Source organism: Strix aluco, chromosome 6, assembly GCF_031877795.1.
Source record: "Strix aluco isolate bStrAlu1 chromosome 6, bStrAlu1.hap1, whole genome shotgun sequence".
Classification (NCBI taxonomy): domain Eukaryota; kingdom Metazoa; phylum Chordata; class Aves; order Strigiformes; family Strigidae; genus Strix; species Strix aluco.
In genome coordinates this window covers 38,044,940-38,067,339 of record NC_133936.1, presented here as the reverse complement: position 1 = coordinate 38,067,339, position 22,400 = coordinate 38,044,940, and the positions used below count along the sequence as shown (strand labels likewise).

At 36.4% G+C, this 22,400-nt stretch overlaps 1 protein-coding gene across 4 annotated transcripts in view; it reads right to left on the bottom strand.

Annotated features, from left to right (window-relative positions):
• The window catches only part of NCKAP1 (NCK associated protein 1), a 60,907-nt gene that overhangs the window by 5,494 nt on the left and 33,013 nt on the right, over window positions 1–22,400 (bottom strand). For all 4 annotated transcript variants that reach the window (XM_074829668.1, XM_074829669.1, XM_074829670.1 and 1 more), the window contains 14 exons: window positions 22,248–22,306; window positions 21,309–21,454; window positions 20,701–20,833; window positions 18,840–18,959; window positions 18,403–18,542; window positions 17,071–17,202; window positions 14,265–14,483; window positions 13,788–13,918; window positions 13,295–13,392; window positions 9,282–9,375; window positions 8,468–8,550; window positions 7,921–8,001; window positions 4,610–4,703; window positions 2,897–3,013 (listed from right to left, as the gene is read on the bottom strand). In XM_074829668.1, coding sequence (XP_074685769.1) covers window positions 2,897–3,013; window positions 4,610–4,703; window positions 7,921–8,001; window positions 8,468–8,550; window positions 9,282–9,375; window positions 13,295–13,392; window positions 13,788–13,918; window positions 14,265–14,483; window positions 17,071–17,202; window positions 18,403–18,542; window positions 18,840–18,959; window positions 20,701–20,833; window positions 21,309–21,454; window positions 22,248–22,306 — 1,647 coding nt within the window. The remainder of the gene's footprint in view (window positions 1–2,896; window positions 3,014–4,609; window positions 4,704–7,920; window positions 8,002–8,467; window positions 8,551–9,281; window positions 9,376–13,294; window positions 13,393–13,787; window positions 13,919–14,264; window positions 14,484–17,070; window positions 17,203–18,402; window positions 18,543–18,839; window positions 18,960–20,700; window positions 20,834–21,308; window positions 21,455–22,247; window positions 22,307–22,400) is intronic.

Below are 22,400 nucleotides of genomic sequence, written 5' to 3'. Positions count from 1 at the left end.
TCTGCAGCTCTTTACTCCTCTAATATCAATAACTAACTTCACATGACACAAAAATTTTCTCACCTCATTCTTCACCCTCCTTCTGTGTGGTCTATGAATATGCTGACTAGTAGGTCCCAGCAAAGATCCCTGCGGATCTCCACCAGCAGGCTCCCCCTGAGTGGATACTCCTACCCAGCCTCCTATTTTTTAATGAAATATTGCTGCATGAATATGCTAGTCTGAAAAAAGAACAGATCACCGCTTTCCTTGAACATCAGTCAAGAACATCTGTTCTGCTTAATTCTGCTGACTGAAGTTTATATTTGTTTTTGAGGTGGCTTGATATTTTTGAAGTGACTTCATTTTTATGTCTCAAAGACTGTAGAAAAAGCATAAGCAAGGGAATTCAGCTGATGAATTGTTGTCTTCCAACCTGTGACAGGTTTCAAGTATTTAGAAAAGGCTATGTCTCTTGCAGACTAGTGTTCTATTCTAGCCTCTAGATGACAAATTAGTCCTCTAGCCCGATATTTGACTAGCAGTTCAGATTTTGTACTGGGAACAAAAGTAGAGGTCTGCTAGAGCCTGAGCCTTTATCTGGAGCTAGTGGAAGAAACAGGCTAGATCTGGAAGTAGGCAGAGAGAATGCAGACATTGCTAAAGCTGTCCAAGAACTGTCTGTATTTGGGAGGTATGTCCTGCCAGATTAGCAAGCTGAAACTCCTTCAAATCTGTAACTTGTTGATGGATAAATTCAGGATTTGTCCAGGGAATTTACTTCACAAAAAGCAGCATTTATTAAGTTCTCATTCTGGAAATAGCATCTATATTAAGTGTCTAAAGCCAGATGTTCTACAATAAGGGCAGAACACAGGAAAAAGTAATTACGCAAGGAAGGTAGGACTGACAAGGTCTATTCTGTTTGTTCAGTTATTTTTGTAGAATGAACATATTTTATATATTCCTTTTGCCAGACTCTTTTCCTCTCAATAAAAAAGAGCCCACTCAGTAAAGAATCACATAATACAGAGGCCACATCTCATAAAATCAGTAGCAACTCCTAATATGGGCTTATTTGAGTTCTAGATGTAACTTCTCTCCAGTCACAGTTTTATGAGATCTTATTAACTATACTTACTTTAAGAACCCACTTTGAATCAGGCTTTGTCTGACTTCATATTAAGTTACTGAATGTAAATAAAATCACAGAAATTGGAATATTTAAGCTACATAATATAAAACAGGCAGAAGATAGAATTATCTGTTGTTTCAACCTGCTAAGACCCTGAGGACTGAGTTCTTGGAAGAGAGGGGAGTTTGAGGAAGGCAAACCTGCATGAGCTCTAACCTGCTGGAGAACCTCTAGCTAGCCTGACTCACACTCTTAGAAATAAATTTACAGAGGGGTGAATGTGAAAATATAAACACTGTTAAAAAATTTTAGTAATATGCCCCTGGCAAGTAGTCCAAGTTTTGAGACTCTACAGTAGGTAAGATGCTTTCAAAGGAGAAATTGGTAGCAGAAAGTGCTTCCAGAAGGTTTCTTTTACAAAACTATAAACAAGTAATATTTAAGAGATGTGCTCTTAAACACACATAAGCAAGTTCATTTGGACTGAGTTAACAGTACCAACATAATTGTCCTTTAACAAGCAATTTTCTACCCATGCCCTTCACCTATCACATTTGATATTCCCTGCTCTTGCCTACATTCTGAGATTTTCATTCAGCCATCAGGACTTTAAAAAAGCTTGCAAAAAGCCACAGAAACACTATGAATGGAGATAACAGGAAACAACTCTGCAGGTTACAGATTGTTCTCCCTATCCATCAGAAAAAGTTGTTAACTTGGAAATTCGTAACTTTTCAAATTAATGTTCAAGTTCTACTCATGACGTCACAGATTTATCCAACTTTTTCACAACTGGCAAAAGGCTACACTATCTGTTTAAAATTAAACTAGAGTTAACAAATCCTTCATCTCTCAAAACTGAAGGAAATGTTAATTAACACGATTTAAAACAACCATCTCTGGTCTCTCAAAAAACGTGATCTGCATACTACAGTGACACAGAAGGCTTTCAGAATTTTTGGTCTTTTCCTAGTACTTGAAATTTTGAGAAGTCAGTTTAGACATTCTTTGTGAGTTAAATTTTGACCAGATTAAAAATAATGCAACTTTAAGAGAAAAAAAACCAGAAAACACACGCTGTACCCAGTAAAAGGATGCAGAATAAACATAGTCTTTTATGCGAGTCATGCTGCACATCACAAAGGAAATAGCTTGAACAGCTGAAAGGTGACTCTTGTGTGTGTTGGAACAGTTTGGTCAGTCTTTTTTTTTCAACTTAATTTTGTCTGAAAGAGAACTATTTTTTTGTGGATTACATGCAAAGAATTTCCTTGAGGCAAAGACTTTTTTTTTTTTTTGAATAAGTTGAACTACTGCGTAGGATATAATTCTGTTCACAGCTTACACCTTCCAGATTCTGTTTTCAAAATTTTACGCTTAGTAATATGAACAGCATGTTAAATATAGGAAAGACACCTTGTATGAGTGGCCCAAAGCCAATGTAAAATTACTAAAATAGCTATATTATTATATAATAAGTCTCACACTAATTAATGTAGAATATATGCTCTAGCAATTCCACATATTAGGACGAGATTGCCCCCTACAGTATCTGGACTGTTCTTAAAAATCTCAAGTAGAAGACTCATTTTTCATAGAAAGTTATCTTAAACAAGAGTTAAAGAAATGCTTTCAGAAGAACTTTCCTGGATTACAGCTGTTTTTAAAATTTTGTTCACTTACAAAATGTAAATAAATATTTAAAGCGAAAGTATTCAAGAAACTACCAGGACTATTATGAAGAAAGCATTCACAGCAAATATTCAGCTGACTCTACATTACCTTCAATAGCGGGACTGTACTGAGACATCACATTACTAGCCAAAGTCGGCAAGGAGACTGCCACGAAGACCATGAGAAGGCAAGCAATTTTATATTCTTCTTCTGGACTAATGTTTTCTAAAAACAAAACCAAAGCTCTTTAATTAAAGAAGTCATCTTCAAATATTTCATTTCAACTGCAGGTAGTTTAGAATATAAAATGTTTGACCAAACTGAAATTTAAACCCAGCAACAACAAACTCAATGTCTTTATTACGAAAGGAGGAATATGTCAGTCTTGCCAAAAGACACAGGGCGGAGCTTCAAAATGTCCAGTTTGTTATCTACAAGAATGAAGGCAAGTCACTGCTACCCTATCACTTCTAACCATTTAGTTACTAAGACTTTAATATGCTGAGCAGAACAGTATTTCTACATGCTGGTGTAAATCCAGTTATTGCTCTGAGGTGAGGAGAGCTTCTCCTGCTCTCTCCCTTTGGTAAAGGAGCACGTGATGTGCACTCACCGCAATTCACACTAAAACCCCGTGTTTCTGAACACAGCACATCACCACACATTAGCATAAGAGTAGTTTAAAAGAAGTCAGCAGTTGGTGAAATACAGTACTTATATCTGTACAAACTGAATTACTACAAGCAAAATACTTCAAACTGCAAAGGTAAGAATCAAAACACAAGATCCTAACCAATCATGAAAGAGACAGAAATTTCCTGTCTTGTTCAGCCAGCTTAAACATTTCACAGGTGCACCACAATGAAAATAATCCATTTAAAATGCCACTTCAGATACTACCCATCTTCTAAAGATATACCTACATGTATTATACATATAATGTGTATAAGACAAATGCACTTTTTTTTTCTGCTTGATACTTAAGTTTGAATATTAAAATGCCCCCTGGAATTAGCTGTCATTTCCCCTCCCAAAATAACTATTATTAAAGCAAGAAAAAACAACTTAGCATTTAAAATATTCACAATCCGATTATAACATTAACTATCCATTACACACAGGGGAAAAAAGCAATAAAGTGCTCAGTAAGGAAGATAGGGAAAAAAGTTTAAGACTGTCAAAAAGCACTTAAGAGTCTTAATTCATGCCTTCAAACCCGCCAGAGTAAACAGAACTGAGAAGCTTAAGACGGTGGTTCTTTAAAACAAGAGGAAGCACTATACATGTCAGAACATTAAGATGCTTATTTTACAGTGTTTCCCCTTGTAAGCTCCGTGTTAACACCTGTATAACACACCAGTATCACAGTGTTGTGAAACTCCTGAAGTGCATTCAGCTGGCATTTCAGCTCCTAATGCCTGCTTACAAGACACAGATTTGTTACAGATCTGCACCACAGAACTGATCATGCCTGTAATTGTTCACAATCGAGTCCTATTTTCATTGTCCTGGAATTACAGCAGTTTTCACCATTAGCTATTAAACTCTTTCAACATCTACTCGGTATTCTTTTCTAGGTCAACAAGTTCATTCATATGTGGTTGAAAAGATTCTCAAGATAACACATTAGTAGGCAGCAGGCACTAATAATTCATGTTCTTACGCCATTTACAGAGTTCATCGAAGGAATACAAAGGACACAAGATATAAAAGTCTCTTCCTAGCACTTTAAACACTTCCATGCGTAGCTGCATTCATTTTTTTGCCCCCCCCCCCCTTTTTATTTTAAACACTTACATTTTCTAAGTTGTAACTTCCTACCTGATTTTTGGGAAGACAGTGCTACGACCAAGGCAGGATCAATCTCACAAGGCAATCCAGCAGCTGATGACAGTTCATATACATTCATTGCCACCTGAGGACCAAAAGAAAGATAATTACAAAAAAGACAACATTGATTGCTTTTTGTGTAAACATGATAAAGCACAGTTTTGCTGTCATGTTTAAAATGTTCACATCGGAGTTTGAGCACGAAGGAATTCCAGAGACTTGGCTAAAACAAGATAAAGAGACTCTAGGTTTTTGTTGGTTTCTAACTTACATTGAACAGCTGGTCAGTACTTTGTGTGCTAGATAATAATTACTTTTTGTCAGGTCAAACAAAGCTTGTATATTTTTCTACATTACCTCCAAAGCAAACATCCTGACTTCCAATCAGTTGTTTCTACATCTTTCCTCACTGTTCAAAAGAAATTAACAGATTTTTCTCTACCAAATCTAAAAGTATCAGCTAACAAACATCTGCAAATATAGCATTTTAGACAAAAGCCAAGTTACCATCTAGTGAAACATGAGAGTAAAGCAGAATCTTACAACATTCAAATTTGATACAGATTCAATGTCCAGTGATTCCAAGTGCCAAGAATTAGACTCTAAGTGGCCCTAACACTTGGAGGAACTAAGAGCATCTTGAAATGTATTCCATTTTCCAGCCTGTATCTTTTATTGCCATCACCAAACCTTCACCACAGTTCTTTTCTCTTTCCCTAGTTTACATTTTGGACAAAGTATCTGAAGCTGTAGTTCAGATAAATCTCTGCAAAAGCAAGTTTATACCAAATGCAAAGGACTCTGGGAAACGCTAGCAACATGTTGCATTGCCATTAGTATTTGAGAAGTTTTACACTTTGCCCATAAATTCTCACATATAGTTGGTCAGCTGCACATAGGGGATATTGTGCAGACTACCTTCATTGATGTGCTCCAGCCTGGCTACCCCAGGGCAAGTTCTGATATGAAAAGCATACGATGTTTGCACAGTACTATGCTGTCAGCAGGACATACAATATTAGCTTGAATACAGTCCTGCATTAAAAGAATTACAGAGTATCTGGATGGGAGCTGGTTCACAACAAACTGTCTAAGGAGCAACAGTGGAACAAATGCAAGCCTGTTTCTAAAAGCCTGTATAGACATCCTAACAATTAATATAAAAAAATAACCAAATAAAAGGAGAACAAAGGGGACACCTTATAGCAGCCTTCCAGCACGTAAAGGGAGTCCACAGGAAAGGTGGGGAGGAACTCTATCAGGGAGTGTAGGGATAGGACGAGGGGTAACAGTTTTAAACTGAAAGAGGGCAGATTTGGATTAAATATAAGGAAGAAATTCTTCAGTGTGAGGGTGGTGAGGCACTGGCACAGGTTGCCCAGAGAAGCTGTGGCTGCCCCCTCCCTGGCAGGGTTCAAGGCCAGGTTGGACGGGGCTTTGAGCAACCTGGTCTAGTGGAAGGTGTCCCTGGCCATGGCAGGGGGGTGAGAACTAGATGATCTTTAAGGTCCCTTTCAACCAAAACCATTCTATGATTCTATAAATCCTCATTTTGCCAGTCACCCCATATCATAAGTTTTAGGGGTACTAAAATAACATTGCATAACAACTATTTATTTAATCAACAGCTTTAAAGTTATTTATGCTTTGCTTGGTAAATTCAGTACAAAGGAAATTACTATGTTATTATGTCCTAAAATATGCCCAATTGGGCAAATATCCCAATCCATTGTACAAAGCCTTGTAAAGAACTGTCTGTTGGCATGCCTTCATTAAAAAAAAAAAAAAAAAGGCTGCCTTATTGTCCTAAAAGAAGCCTTTGTTGCTTAAAATTGCACTGCTGTATGTGACAAGGCCAGGAGAAAGCTCAGACAATGAGCTGCTGATTATCCACAGGACTTAATTGTTAGCAGGCTCACAGCACAGTTCTAGCCCTTCCAACAAGTTGTTTTCAAGACAAAGCTCTGGCAGAGTTACAGGGTAGCACATCAGAGCTCCCAGCATTCCCAGTAGGCACTATGGGGAAGACTACACAGGTCTGGCTCATCCATGCACAGTCCTCCAACATTATATAGGCAAGCTACGTACTCTCAAACAAGCCTACATAGCATCACGCCACACCACCAGATATGACAACTATGGTTGGTATCATGACAACACCAGCATGGTGGATGGTACAACAGCTTTCAGAATTTATTTCAGACACTTTGAACTAGAAAAAAACCACACACAAATTCGGTATATTTAAGAATCACAGTAGAACTAGAGCAGACCCAAAGAAGGCCAACAGCCAAATATTACATGAAGCAGAGGCAACTATCACAGAATCATCTAGGTTGGAAGAAACCTTGAAGATCATCTAGTCCAACCATTAACCTAACACTGACAGTTCCCAACTATACCATATTCCCTCAGCGCTATGTTGACCCTACTCTTAAACACCTCCAGGGATGGGGACTCCACCACCTCCCTGGGCAGCCCATTCCAACGCCTAACAACCCCTTCTGGAAAGAAATGCTTCCTAATATCCAGTCTAAGCGTTCCCTGGTGCAACTTGAGGCCATTACCTCTTGTCCTATTGCTTGTTACTTGGTTAAAGAGACTCATCCCCAGCTCTCTGCAGCCTCCTTTCAGGTAGTTGTAGAGGGCGATGAGGTCTCCCCTCAGCCTCCTCTTCTCCAGACTAAACCCCCCCAGTTCCCTCAGCCACTCGTCATAAGACCTGTGCTCCAGACCGTGCACCAGCTTCGTTGCCCTTCAGTACTAGGTGGTACAATGTGGCATGAGCCACAGAACTGTCCTCAGCATGGTTTTATTTAGCAGTAGATAGCTTTTTTTGCCATCCAATTATACGAGTGACTACAAATTACTCCAGTTACTTCCAGAAGAGAAGGTCAAAAATCAGACTTGTAGCTATTACATGCACAGAGATCCAACCATGTAAGCAGCGTCCTTGAAACATTTAGTTTTACCAGTTACACTGTTCACACTACGAAGCAGCTCAGTATTCTTCCCTTTATCACTTAGTCATATTTTAACACTTGAAAAATCTTGCTCTTAATTCTTTCCATGAGAGTTCTCAAATACGATTACAGGCAGATAGAGACTGGTGCTTATCCTATCAGTTGGTTGTCTTTTTTTTCCGGAACATTACGAAGCTGCAGATACACAACTACTTAGCTCTTTGGAAAAAATGGTGTTCTTTTTTCCGGATTTTTCACACTAAGCATGAGAGTCTTTCCCCTTACGTATTTTCAGTAAGCTCCAAAAATTACTCCATCACCCCTTGGGCAAAACATTACCTTCATGTCAGTCTCTCTTGGAATGTGATCTTTAAAGTCCTCGATGGAACTTACAAGGAAAGGAATGTGGTAGGATAAGACCTAAGAGACACAAACACATACAAAATAAGAAAAATATACTTCCGATGTTAATGATCAATTAGACACTACCATTATTTTAACAATCTTATTTTTTTAAATTAAGTTTTTATTTTATGCATATAAATTTGTTTGTAGATTTAAGACATTAAAGCCTAATAATGCAAAATCAAGCTGTTTGCTAACAAAGTGAAATGAAAACTTTTAAAATGTACTAAACACAGAAAACATTGAGGCATGCTCAAAAACCTTTATGTTTTAATGTAACATTTCTCTGAGCAGTACTCAAGAAGTAGATTCCTCCACCCCCAACTTGCAATTCAAAGTTCAGTTATGACTGAGTATTGCCATTTTACCCACATGCCAACCTTTTAAGAGTCAACATTCCTAGTGAAGCATCAAATACCCTACTGTTCCATTAAATTAAATACAATGAGAATTATTCAGAACATATTCAGTTATTTCTTACATCTCTAAGTGCTTCCTGTGCCAACGACCGAAAAGACAAGATAACACCAATAATCGTCATTCTCTTCAAAACACTGTCAACAGCTGAAGAGAAACGAGAACAACAGTGAACAAGAACCTGTTGATGCTTGCAAGCTCAACTCTTCAAAAAAGAGAAGAAAACATTTAACGAAATACAGAAAAAACACAAGGGACCAAAACAGTGGCATTCCTTAAAAGAGCCCAAATAAACAGTGCTTAAGCAGGTTTTTATAGCTGAGTTGACAATGGGATTTTCAGAAGACTATCCTGTTAACCACTTCATGGAATGAACCCCCGTTACACACAGCTGACAATACCGGACGCTAACACTACTTCTGCGTTTTCTTGAGGCCAAAAATGTCTCTTTATAATAATTATTTTAAAAAAATAATTATGTTAATTACACGTAAAGATCCTTCCAAGGACTGCAATAATTAACACGGCAATGGAATCAAATCAGAAACATTTGTCAAAAAAGCCTGTGATTTGTAATCTGCAGCTATGCACTCAGTTTGCAGATTACTGCTGTTATAGCTATGTTATCATCCCTGAAAAGATGCTCGAAGCTCATCACTACTATAGTTCCTGTGCACTAATTAACACTAAAATCTCATTTTGTCTGTACATGAGAATACTGGAAAATTTTGAAAAGATGCATCAGTTTATCTGAGCCCACATGCATTTTGCTGCTTCTGTATACTTAATACAGAGAAATTAATTTTTCTCATTTTCTTTAAAAAGACAAAGCTAAAAAACAATTCTGTATCTTTAGTAGGACCTTGTTAGTTACCCACATGATAATCTTTTAAAGAGCGCTGCCATCTGGTCTGGCTTGTCAAAACTGGTCCTCATTTGTGTTAGAACCTCAACATTCTCCACCACAAGTTTCTAAAAAGAAGCAAAGATTCAGGTCACCTATAGATTTCAGTATGTTAACAGGATAAATGCATGGTTTAGGATATTTCAGTCTGGCAGAAAGGCAACTAAACTCATGGAATACAGATGTACCACTGTGTTCTTAATGGGACAACAATACCAGTATCATTGTCAAGCACTACTCTACAACAAAAGCAGGCTCTGAATCAAAAAGCAGAGGATTAGATACCCCTTGGAACACAATTTTTATAGTCAACAATGAGTACAACTTCTTAAAACAAGGGAATGAAACTCAGTAAAACCAGACAATAGCTCCTTGTGCTAGTCAGCTTTTTATAAGAAAAGTATACGTGTATCAATAAAAATGCAGATTCACAAAGTAATCCATTCTTTTGGGTTGCTCCTTTCACTAGTTATGCTGCAAGGATTAGAAATTTAATGTTAGTAAATGGAACGAAGGGTCTAAGAGTCAGATTATTAAATCTTGGTGCAGTTTCCCTGAAATTTTCTTCCATTGTAATATAAAATAAAAACACAGACATTAATTCAAGTCCTGAAACAGTTAAACTCAAGTGCAATATTTTTCATTTCAGTTCGACCAAAAGAAAAATGTGTGTCTGTTTCTAACGCGTAACAGCTCTCATACATGCAGTTTGTAGCATTAGGGTAAACACAATAACTTTCCTGAAATAATTCTTCAAATATGTATCCGATTTAAGTTTAAATTACAGAGATTGCATAATCACATCCATAAAATGTCATATCCAAAAAGGGTTTCTTGCTAGCTGAGAAACTTATGTTGTGCCAGGCAGTATTTTTAAACTCTCTTCAAGCAAGAAACAGGTACTTTATTCTTACAAAAAATATTTTTGCAGTTTGAGTGCTAAGTACCCTATTTCAGAAATGTAAAATATGATTATTTCTCTTTAGGTAGAGGACAACCAGCGGCTAAGAAAATTTAGATATCTTGTGTGCTTCTGAACATTAAATGAAGAAAGTGTTTCCTTTCTTTTAAAGATGACTTAATTTAGGGCTTTTTATACACTAAACAATATCGAGATAGAAAAGAAATGAAAGATGGAGGAAGAAAACAACATATTCTGTATTGGGGGCGGTCTTCCAAAGTTGGTTATTAATAGTTTATTTTTCAAGTGGATGCATTCCAATCCATCTTAATTACCAGGCAGCACAACCAAAATGAGCAATGAGGAGGGAGCAGAAAAAACTACTATTCAAACATGTAGGCCACTATAAGCCTGGAACATTATTTAAGATATATAATATAAATTCTAAGAGGAGACATACCTGCAGGAACCTACTGCTAAGGATTCAAGAACATTTGACCTTTGATAGTTCTGCTAACTGCTTTAATAGTTTTATTTTACTTCTCTTCAACCCATGCTGAAAACAGGGCATAACACAGCAACTGGCAAGCAGGGAAATTAAATTTCAGAGTAAGTATTCCTGTGACCACAGGAGGAGAAGAAAAACAGCACAACTGAAACTATTTTGCTGCTATGAAATAACCAGCGGTCTGTATTTACTCCTACCTCCTGGACAAGTAGTCTGTGCAAAGCAGATCTGTCCAACAGCTTAGACCTCTCAGATTCAATTAGTCTGTGTCATGGTCATGCTATTTCCATAAGCTCAAGTCTACCCATAATCTATCCAGTCCTCCCACTTTCGTTCTTATCTTCAGTGAGAAGGAAGGAAAGAAAAACTATACAAGAAGTAGCAAACTAATCACTTTCAAGAATGTGTGCACGTGTGCACGTGGAGACACACAAGATGTACTTCTATGCTGAAAGCCAAAGCAAGACTGGTTTGCACTGAAATGAAGATGGGCATTTTAAACCAACCGATGTATCAGGACTTGGCAGATGTGTGACATTTTAATTTAAATCCTTCAAAGCTCTCCAGAATGCAAGATTGAAGGCAATAGCCCACGCACATTGTTATTGAGTCAAGCTTTCAGCTTTACAAAAAATAACCAGCATATTAGTTTAAGATTTAAAAGGAACAGGCTGGAATACAGTTCAAATAGTTACTTAAATGAGGCAAACTTCCCCTCCTTGCCGCAGTCTTAAACTTCAGATGTAATCCCAACACCTGGTCCCACTGCGGGAAGCAAAGCAAGCGTGTTGAACCCCACTCTTAATAAATTCCCCATTCTATCCTCTTGTTGCTTCCTTTCCCCAAACACAGATGTTTCTCAGTGCTCTCCTGCTAAGCCAACTGCATCCCAGCCAAAGAGATGAACATTTTATTACTTTATTTTTTTCCTCCAAATATGTGGTCATGTGCATGTGGATCTCCATCATGATCTGCTTATCCTTAGTATTAGAAAACAACAAATCTCAGTGACAATTTAAAGTTGCTTTGAAAAAAAAAATACACAGAGATACAGTATCAATTATGCTGATTTTGAGGAAGTCTGACAACTCCCCAGGAAGTGGACAAATACACAGCAGCAACCAACCAACATCTGCCCAATGGCTTCACATTTTACTTGGAATGTGACAAATGTCCCTTTGTCCATAGCCAGGAGTTACAGAATTTAACCTTAAAATCACACCATTCTCACCTGGAAAGTCTCATCCCAAAACTCAAAAATTGGAATGGGCATAAGGAATCTGGCTGGTCAGTCAGATCAGGGTTGCTGCATGCTCTTGCAGCAGCTTGGAAAGCATGAGCAAGCCCTCTCCTTAAGCTGTGACATTGAATGTATTTTTACACTGGACTTAGTAATTTTTTAAAAAACTAGGGTTTTTTATGCATATGAATTTGTAGATTTAAAGCCTAATAAATGTGAAATCAAGCTGTTTGCAAAGTGAAATGAAAACTTCAAATCTTTTAGGGCATCATACATCCCAGCAACAAAGCAGCACTGAAATTCACAATGTTTACAGAGAGAACAAGATCTCTGAAACTGCAACATAGGATATATTGCTTTTAAAGGCCTGGTATGCTAATAATAATAAATTGTTGTTGGAAAAAGAATGAGAAGTTCTTAGATCTCTTAAGTATTAATGTGCGTTTTTAAAAACATAACATGCATGAATAGTTACAAAACACTCCTTATTGTAATTAGTGGTTAAATAAATTGAAAATGATGACATGTAATAACTTGTAATTAAATTTGGAAATGCCACTAAAAGACTATGTCATTGAAAAGCAAATATGTGCCAATTAGTGAAATTTTAATAGTATGACTATCCTGGGAAAGTAATACATGTTATTTAATATATTAAAACCTCTTTCCAGAAAGAGTTATTTACACAGGCACCCAGTGCAACTAGCTTCCCTGACATGCCCATATTTCCAATTTTTTTCACCACACCAACTTTATTGTTTGTTTGTGTTGCTGTAGGTATCAGGTTTATTTATCAGAATACAGACATTTATAATAAATCGGTACTATTCAGCCAGAGGGAAAGATATGTCTAAAAATTAGGGAAACTAAGAAAGAAGACAGACCTGAAGTCTCCCATCCGTGTAAACTGAACAACAGATGCTAACACACACAGTAAAGAAAGTAAGTCCTTATAGATGACTAAGATACATTTGAGATTTTCATGGTAAGTTTTGAGAGTCAACGGACTTGGGTAAGCCCTTTGCAAGCACCTGGAGATCTCAAAAAACATTTCTCTTCTCATTGATGATAAAAAAGAGACTTGACTCCTATCTTAGGGTATCTAACATAGAAATCAACAAAGCCTACATAAAGTCCTGCCCATTCAGCTGCTGAAGAATGTGGGATACACACGTACCACATGTGCAAAAGTACTACAAAGTAATATTCACAGCTTTATCAGTTTGTCTGATGCAGTTGTTTCAAAAAGATGGCATGCAGAAGCATAGCTATTAAATCCTAAAGGAAGCTTGAACAGAATGCTACCCGCCTTCCCACCCACCAGTTTCCCAAGGTTACCTTAAGCTCAGCAACCTGTGAAGAAATGTGCCACATCAGACTTTCACTTAGGAACTTCATGCCATATGGTCCCAGAAGTTCAGAAAGGGCTCTCATTTCTGAGGAATAAAACAAACTGTTCTACTTCAAACATTCCTTCTTCAGGTATTTGATGCCCATCACATCTAGCGCAATGGTGTTTTATTTGCAAAAATATTTTATCACAAAGTAGAATTTTAGATATAAGAACTTGTGTCATAATAGAACTGAAGTGGCAGTCACCAACATATCACACACCTATCTCTGTAGCTTAAATGCATCAATGCTACTTTGACCAAAAAATAGGAAAAGTGAGCTCTCTCAAGACAGAGACAGCACAATAAAAAGTACTTACAACACTACTGAAGGTTAACAAATGCTGTCTGTAATAGAACACTCTAAGAGTTGCTGTTTTTCCAACTGCTCAAGCAATAACTATCCCTCACAAACATCCAGTAGGAACATCAAAGTTTACCTGATATGTCAGAGTATTCCTCAGCATTAAATGTCAATTCATTTTCTGTAGGCAAATTCACAAATGCCTTCATGGCTGGAAAATAGGCTATGTGACCATTGCTGACTTGCCGTAGCAAGGTTTCCAAATACCTTATCGGAAAGGGAAAAAGTTTTAGATGAAAAGACACATGTTCATAGATACTCTACGCAAATGAAACATGCTTGTGTGACAAGGGACAGCAAAGCCTATAGACTAAAGTTTTACTTTCATGGTTCAACTGATACCTGTATCTTACTCTACATATTCCCCCCCATAAAAAGTGAATTTCACAATAAGCAAACCTTAAAGTGATTTTAACAGGTACTGGAAGAAGTAAACTTGTGAAGTTGGGAACTTAAGAAAGTTTCAAAACAACTCCACTTCTTCAATTCCAGATTTTTAATTAAATAAAAAAATTGCAAAAAACTTGCAACAAGCGTTCATATAATTACTTACCAATTTGTGTACAGGCTGGTAATGGTTGGCTCACCGTGGCTATCTAAATGCTGGGTTTGCTGAAGCAGAACATTGTTAAATACTCGTGTAATGTCAATCTGTACATAATTTTCTATTGACTGGAGTACTGTCATATAGGCTCTTACGCTGGTTAACAGCTCTGAAGGCTTTGCAATCTCTTGTGTTGCTTGATTATACATAGTCATTCCAACAATTGACCTTTTAGAAACAAAAATAAATAGAAACAAATAAATTGCATTTATTACTAAAATTAAACAGACACAAAGATGCAGCTATAAAAATTATTTTATATTCAAAGCTTTTACCTGACTGCTTCTCCAATCTGCAAGTATAAAACTACTCAATGCTCATACTACAACCAGCACTTTTAAAAAATAGTTCTAGATGCCAAAGACAACTGTATTCATGGTTCCAGCAAAAATTTAATGAGGCTAAAAATAGTCACCAAGCATTTTTAAAATAAAGATTCCCCAACCCAAATATAAGGGCAATCCACAATGTAGAAAACTTACATTACAACTACTTTGATAAATAAATTAACCTTAAAGTCTTAAAACACAAAACTTCTGGGAAATGCAAGAGCAATGATGTATTAAAGTGTTCAAAGCATATTCACTAAGGCAAAAATTCTTTGACCAAAGTTGCTGCCATAGTTTTAGTTTGAAATATCTGTTAAGAAATCATATAGCTATAATTCTGAATTGAAAATATTCAAAGCCAAACTCCTATCTTGTGTTGCTTTGTGTAAGTATTTAAAGGCACGTCTGATTACCTTGTGATATTAGCTATACCTACTGTATGAGTGTATAAATTTTGTAAGACACAGGCCACACCGTTTAATCTCTCTTCTTTCTGCCTCAGCTCATGCAGTATTAAAAAAAATCTCAACATTATCTTGAAAGATCTCATCTTGGTTGCAATACATAGGTTTCCTAGAACATACTTTTTTTTTTAAAAAAAATTGGATTTTAACTGTTTTAAATAACTTTTCAAGTTATTGAAAAAAAAGCTGCTGAAAGCAATTATCGTGCAAGCAGATAAAAGGAAATATTTTTATATCATTTGGTAGGTAAGCTTCAGTTGTATTTATATACACAATTTAAAAAATTTGAGTATATGTTAAGTAAATAAGAATCTTATCAATGAAAAAGAAATCTTCGTTTAGCTGACACAGTGATTTCTATCTTTAATCAAAAAGTCAACAAACTGCAGGACATACTTTGATTTGTTCAAATTCTCACTATAAATAAAACCAGGTTTCTAATAATAGATGTCCTATACATCAGGCTAGCTTTCAAGCTAGATCATAACCACACAAAGAACTGTATACTCCCTTTTAACATAAACGGACACGGACTTTACTCAGTATCTCACTTAAACCAGGCCCTCAAGCAAACTGTCAGGGGGTCCTTAAAGCCAACAAAGTTTTCTTAGTAAATGAATACTTGTAGTATTCAGATTTTCAGAGCTAAGCTTTTGAGTGGTATGTACTTTTCAAAGGCAGAACAGCAACAAAATGAAACAAAAAAGAAATAGGTAGATAACTACCTTCATCAGAGGTGAACGGGATAAATTATTCTGGAGGAAAACATCAGCTTAAGTAACATTTTTGTTGTTGCTTGGAAATGTGTAAATAAGTCTATTTTCACAAGTTTACTTCTGAGGCAGTCTCTTTTTTGCTTTAAAATCAACTCAAAATTGGTATTATTACAAGATTAAGTGGCATAATAATAGTCCAGTCATACATGAAACCAAGCAGGTTAAAACAGTACACAAAAAACTCCTAACACCGAAACACTAACACTTTATTTAAAGTGGAAGAAATGCCACTTAAGTATCTGAAAAATAATTATAAATTCAACATTTATGCTGTTTGTCTAACAAGTCTCATTTCTTTCATGAGGCAAGAAAAAGAAAAGCAGTCTCTGAAAGTCATCTGCCTGTGGCTTCAGCCCCAATCCACAAGCCAAACCCCCCAAAATTAAAAAAATAAGCACAAGTGACCAATGCTGGTCTAAGTTCATAAATCTGAAGATAACAGCTGACTCCTTATAAAGTCATGAAGTTATCTTCACTTTTATGCCATCCTGTCTTACTCAAAAGATGGAGCGCTCCAGTGACCTAATATTATGTCTTGATGATTAAAACTTTATTAGAAGTCTTTATACTCTGCTTGAACTATATAACTAGTAATCCCTGTCATGAAATACAACTAGGATAGCTGGCTGTTTTACTATGAAGTCCTCTCCAGAAGCTGCCATTTGCCTGTTTCTGTAAATAATGACAGAAAGATCAAGGTAAGAATAGACAGTAATACCAAGTGGCAACACTTCTTAAGAAAAAAAAAAAGGTAATTAAAGTATCTTCTCAGTTGCCTTTGTCAGGTTTTGAGTTCTGATTTTTAGATTTCCTTTCAGCAAGCCAGTAAACTCAAACACTTGAAACTTGCAACACTATGCAAAAGAATGGTGGGAAGACAGTCTTTATCAATGCCTAAAAATAGGTGTCACCAACTCCCACAAAATACAGAGAACTAGGAATGCAGGATCAGGCTGTTAAATAGGCGATATGCATTTCAATATGTTTTCTTCTAAAACAGGAACTAACAATTGTGTATGTCTGCACATATAACTTAATTTTCATTTTAGTCAGAATTTGACTCATGAGTTTCGTGATCCACCTTTAAAAACTGGTTTTATGTAGTAAGTATACGATACTTCCAACATCAAATCAGTAAAGACTTATCTTATATATCAATAATTCTAATATTACATTTCTTTCTTACTTGGTAAAGCGGATTTCCAGGTGAGATGTTAAATATTCTCTTGGGGTAAACGTGTGTTCCCAGACCACCATGTTTGGTACGTAGTTGATTGAGAAGCAGAGCTCAGAAAGTGCAGTGTGCAGTTTGTCCAGGCTTTAAGAACAGGCAACAAGAAATAATAAAAAAAAAATTTAGCGTAACATGTATTATCATGGAAAGCACACGCTGGATGGAAGAACGCCTCAAGAGCAGGTACCGCTCTAACTCTTCCTTTCATTATCATTTTCTGCTTTGAGACACTTTTCTAGCTTATTTTAAAAACAGTATTTTGGGTAAGAACACATCCTACAACTGCATACTGATCTGCATCACACACAGTGATGAGAAATAGAAATATATTTTTATGTATATGCATATTTTTTCCCCTAGAAAAGAACAGTCTGTTCAGGTGTTTTTTCCTAACTGAACTAAGCAACACAAGTAATGTTTGCTACTAGCCCGTACTAAAAACCTAAAAAATTGAGAGAGTGAATCTTAAGCTACAAGCAAGTTCTTTTCCCTCAACTTCTCTAATCTTTGCAGGTCTCTGATGTTTGGTGGTTGCAGGCGTAGCAAAACCACTTCCCTTTCAGCAGTGTGTTTTCAGGCACTCCCAGCCACAACACTAAACATGTATTGTTTCCTTTTCTTAACTTCCTTCCTCCTCATACTTTTATCACTCTACCATCTTGTCCTCTGATCTCTCTGAACAATTATCTTCTACCTTTTCCTTCCCTATCATCTCTTACACCCCAAACTGTATTTATTAATCTTTCCTCTTATCTCTTTCAGGTGGGTTTTTTGGTTTTGTTATTGATTTGCTGGTGTTTTCAATTCTTCTGTAGCCACTAACAAGGAAACCTTCCCCAGTTGGTACAGGCACTGGAGCCTCAACTCCATCCCAGCAGCTGAAGGCAGCAAACAGCCTTTTGGCAGCAAGAACTTCCAGTCCAGCCTGTACTTTACCTAGTTAATAAAGCAAGGCAGAATTGAAGATGCCATCCACTCCATGGACTCCCACTTCCACAACCATTAATATGACTATATAGGAAACCTAGCTACAGCACAGGGATCCTTTCTGCTCAGGGAAGGAAACAGCTGAGGGGATAAATTCAAGGAGATACACATTCTGTTGCTCTGCATAACCGAATTCAGTCTCTGTACAGAAGCATCATATGCTCACAAACTACAAAGTTGTTGTATTTACAGTCAATTAAACTTACTCAAATAAACTAAGCAAGAAGCATTCAATATGTAGATCACATATGTTTTGACTTGGGATTCAAGGTGAAAGGAACAGAAGAGGTGGCTTACTTTGTCACAACCAATCTGTTTTTCCTCATGCTTTCTACTCCTGGTTTCTCTCTTTCAGGTTCTCCTTTCTTCCCAGTCTGTTTTTTTGACTTTTTGTTCACTGCTTGACTGATGGTTTTGGCACAATGCTTTGGCAGCAACTAGTAAACAAAAAGAAATAGCCCCTCCAAATGAAAATCCAACTTGGTAGCAGCCATGATACAAAATAAGCTTATGGTCCAGGTGGAGACTTCATCACACAAGTAACACATTCCGCCTTTGACAACTAACTACACAATTCTAACATTAAAGTCTTCCTCAAACCACCTGCCATTTTATAAACAGAAAACTTCCCAAAAGAGAGAAAAAAGTGAACGGGAAATAGAACCATAAAAATTCAGAAAGTTGAACAGAGAAAAATCTCTAAGGAGAATTAAAATAGACACAACCACACTCACCTGATCACTCAGCGTACATTGTTCTGTGCAAATATCTGTGATAAGATTTCGAGCTTGCTTAGCCATTTCATCCAAGAACATGTTACACAAGGAAAGACTACGATCTCCAATATGATGTCGCTGTTAAAGAAGAAAAAAAAGGAAGTGTGATTTTCAGTTTCCCTTTAGTCCTACAATATTCACACAAGACACACTGTACTGCAGATAACAGTTCACTAGATTATGTAACTAGAGTATGAGAAATAATAAATTAATTAGTCCTCAAATAATCTCAGCTCCTAGATTTATTTTTTTTTTTGAAAGCAACTTCAATCATGAAATCTTGAGAGTCATTGACATGGCACACTATCATTAAAAATATTTTGCTTATTATATTTTGTAAAACATTTTCTGTAAAAGGGGGCAAAATAGATTTTAAAAGTAGATTTTCATGTTTAATTTTGGACCGAATCTACTTTAATGTGTCCAATACTCAAGGTTTCTGTCAATCTCCTCTGCATTAATTTGTACCAGTACTAAATCCAGGAGAAAGAGAGCATGCAACTCAAGCTATAGGGAAAGCACAGTGTCCTTCATACCACTGAAAACGTCAATAATGAAGCCCTCCTGCATTAATTTCTGAATTCAGTTCCTTTGTCACTGGATCTGCACAAGCATAGCCTCTGTCTCACTGAAATCCTTCTTTCACCACTAATGTTTACTTACTAACAGCCACACTACCACACATTCTACACAGTACAATGAAGATTATTTTTCCAAAATGATAATAGTTACCATGTCACACAATTCAGATATTGAATTTAAAGTTCTGCTGGCTGTGGCAAAATGTGCTTGCTGCAGCTGAATTCACAGTAACTAGCATACAGTGGACTTTGGCTACTGATTCCTTACTGTTACTATAATGGTTCTGAAAGACATCTCTTGTCCTGGAGGGAAGCTTTCCTGGAAACTTTTTAGTGGTTGTCTAGTATAAATAGAGTCTGCAGCTGTTTAAAGCTAAGTATACAGGGAAAATAATGATAGAGACATATATTGAGATGAAGTTTAGCAGAAGAGGATTTAATGTTTAAATAAGAAAAACCCACATCGTGCATAGTACAATAGATTTTATTCATCCAACTGTTTCAGACGAACACTGTTAAGAATGAAAACACACTTTCATGAGCACTACACAAAACTGGCCAAGTTAACCCCCACAGTAATTCCAAAGTGAATGGACATACAGGAAATGTACTAAAGGATCTATTTCATTACAACAAAAATAGAAGGAATTTCCTCAGAATCAAACTACTGCCCTTCACAAAGCGTCCACTTCTTTAAGCAACACTCTGCATTTTTTCATTTCTAATTCTAACCAAAAAGGGATTGCATTACCCAGTTCTTACCAAAACGAATGCTTGCATTATACTGTATATCACTTAGGATTATTTTTTTTAATCATATTGAGGAAACACTATTTATAACAAGTCATACAGAACTCCCAACTCCCTATTTCCTTTTTCGAACTATGAGTTTATAAACCATTTGAAAGAAAAACTGTTGCTTGTAAGTTTTATTAGGCATATGGGATTTATTAGCATCTAAGCCTGAATGATCCCAGAAGAGTAATCTAACCTTTGTACCTTATTTGAATCTCTAAAGCAAAGATAACAATGCTTACTCACTTCAGAAAAAGATTTTGAGATCTATGGGTGAAGAATCACATAAGGAGGTTATCTACCTGTTTTATGTCCCTTTTTACCACTCTCCTCCCCTGAATCTTATACTGCCATAACGAACACCTTCTTGCACTGTTCAGCTCTAATCCTCTCTACTTTAAACAAGAGATGAAAATAACGAAGACAATATATTTTAAAATTACCTCTTCTGGGCATAGTTCATGGGTACAGCTCATAAAATGAGTACAAAGCAGTGGGAATGCAATTGAGTATCTTGATTGAGAGGGAAGCTCCAAACACTGCTGAAACATCTTCTCAAAAGCACGACTATAAAAACTGATAAGAAAGAGACATTAAATGGATTATATACATAGTTTTGCCGCAAATGAAGTTTACTTCACACAAATCAAACATGCTATTAATGTCATATTTTTAGTTATAACTTATACCAAAAACTACACCACACTTTCAAAGAAGTTTGTGTTCTGCATTCACTTCTTCAGCATTTTATTTGCATCTCTCTGTTACCATATTTTTCATTCTGACGTTTGCCACATAGGCATCACAAAAACTTGCACCTTTTACAAAAATGTATAAGGAAGAATCTGCAAATGACCCCAGATCAATTATGTGACTGCTTGAAGAATCTCTCTGACAGATCTTCAGAAATACCTTTATCAAACTAATTCCAATGGAAACCAGAAATTCTAATTCACTCTCCCCCTGGCCTATCTTCTTATGAAGTTTACTATTTAAAAATTACACTTATAAGGACAAACAAAAAGCTTCTACAATCAGGTTAGTAACATACCAAAATATAGAAAGATCTGAGGTTTCAACCAACATCTCCACCAAAGAATCTACCATTTTTGTGTGGAAAATGATTGTGTTCATCATTTTTCCTAGCTCTCTATGGTCTGCAAGACTAAGTGAAGCTTTAGAAACACTGGTGTAGGCCTGGAAAGACACAAGAAAAAAATTTATGTTACATTCACAGCTGCTTTTTTGCAAATTCCATTGCTATTGCCCAGTACAAATGTTAAATACTGATTATGCTATGCACAGGACACCTGTGTACTTAAAGACCATGGATAGACTACTTTATCTTTCCACTATAGCTTAAGAAAAGCAAACTGCCTTTTGATCAAGTCTCCAAAAGTCATTTGAATACACCACTAATTCACAGATAAACTGTAGAAAAAAAAAAATGTATTGACAAAACAAATGTGCATTTGTGAGTCTCCACTTAAACAATCGAGTTTTGCAAAGCAAGAAAAAGAATGTGTATTTTGAAAATACAAAAATAATGTGCCTGACTAATCTTGAGACAATTGATTTACAGTCTAAACAGTACTCCCTCCTTTATTAATTGAAATGAAGATACCGCTATCGCAGTGCACAGGAGTGATCTCACCGAGCATTATTTTCTCACCGCACAGTCTCTACCTTCCCTTGGCTGGGCGGCTGAATCACACTCCAATGCAGTGCACAGCTGCCAAACTGCTCATCCTCAACACATTCTATTTCCGAACTGTTATAAACACCCCAAAGAATGATTTGGAAAAAGTATGCAATGCAAAGTTACATCAAAATGTAGCAAATTATCTGCTTACGTATTTGTTTAAGAGTAGGTTATTCTTAGATAGCCTGTCATCCACTTGCAGTGTGAGAATAATCTAGAAGAGCAGTAATTTATGAAACATTTTGGTTTTAAGTTAGTAAAGTGTCACACATATTTACAAAGTCTTACCTGCAATCTAAACCAATCTAATCTCATTCCTCTGAAGTCAAATACCTCTCCATCCTCAACTGTATCAGGGAAAAACACAGAACATAAAACCTTTAGGAAAACAACTACAAATTCAGATATACTATATAATAGACCTTCTACAAAAACCCAAAG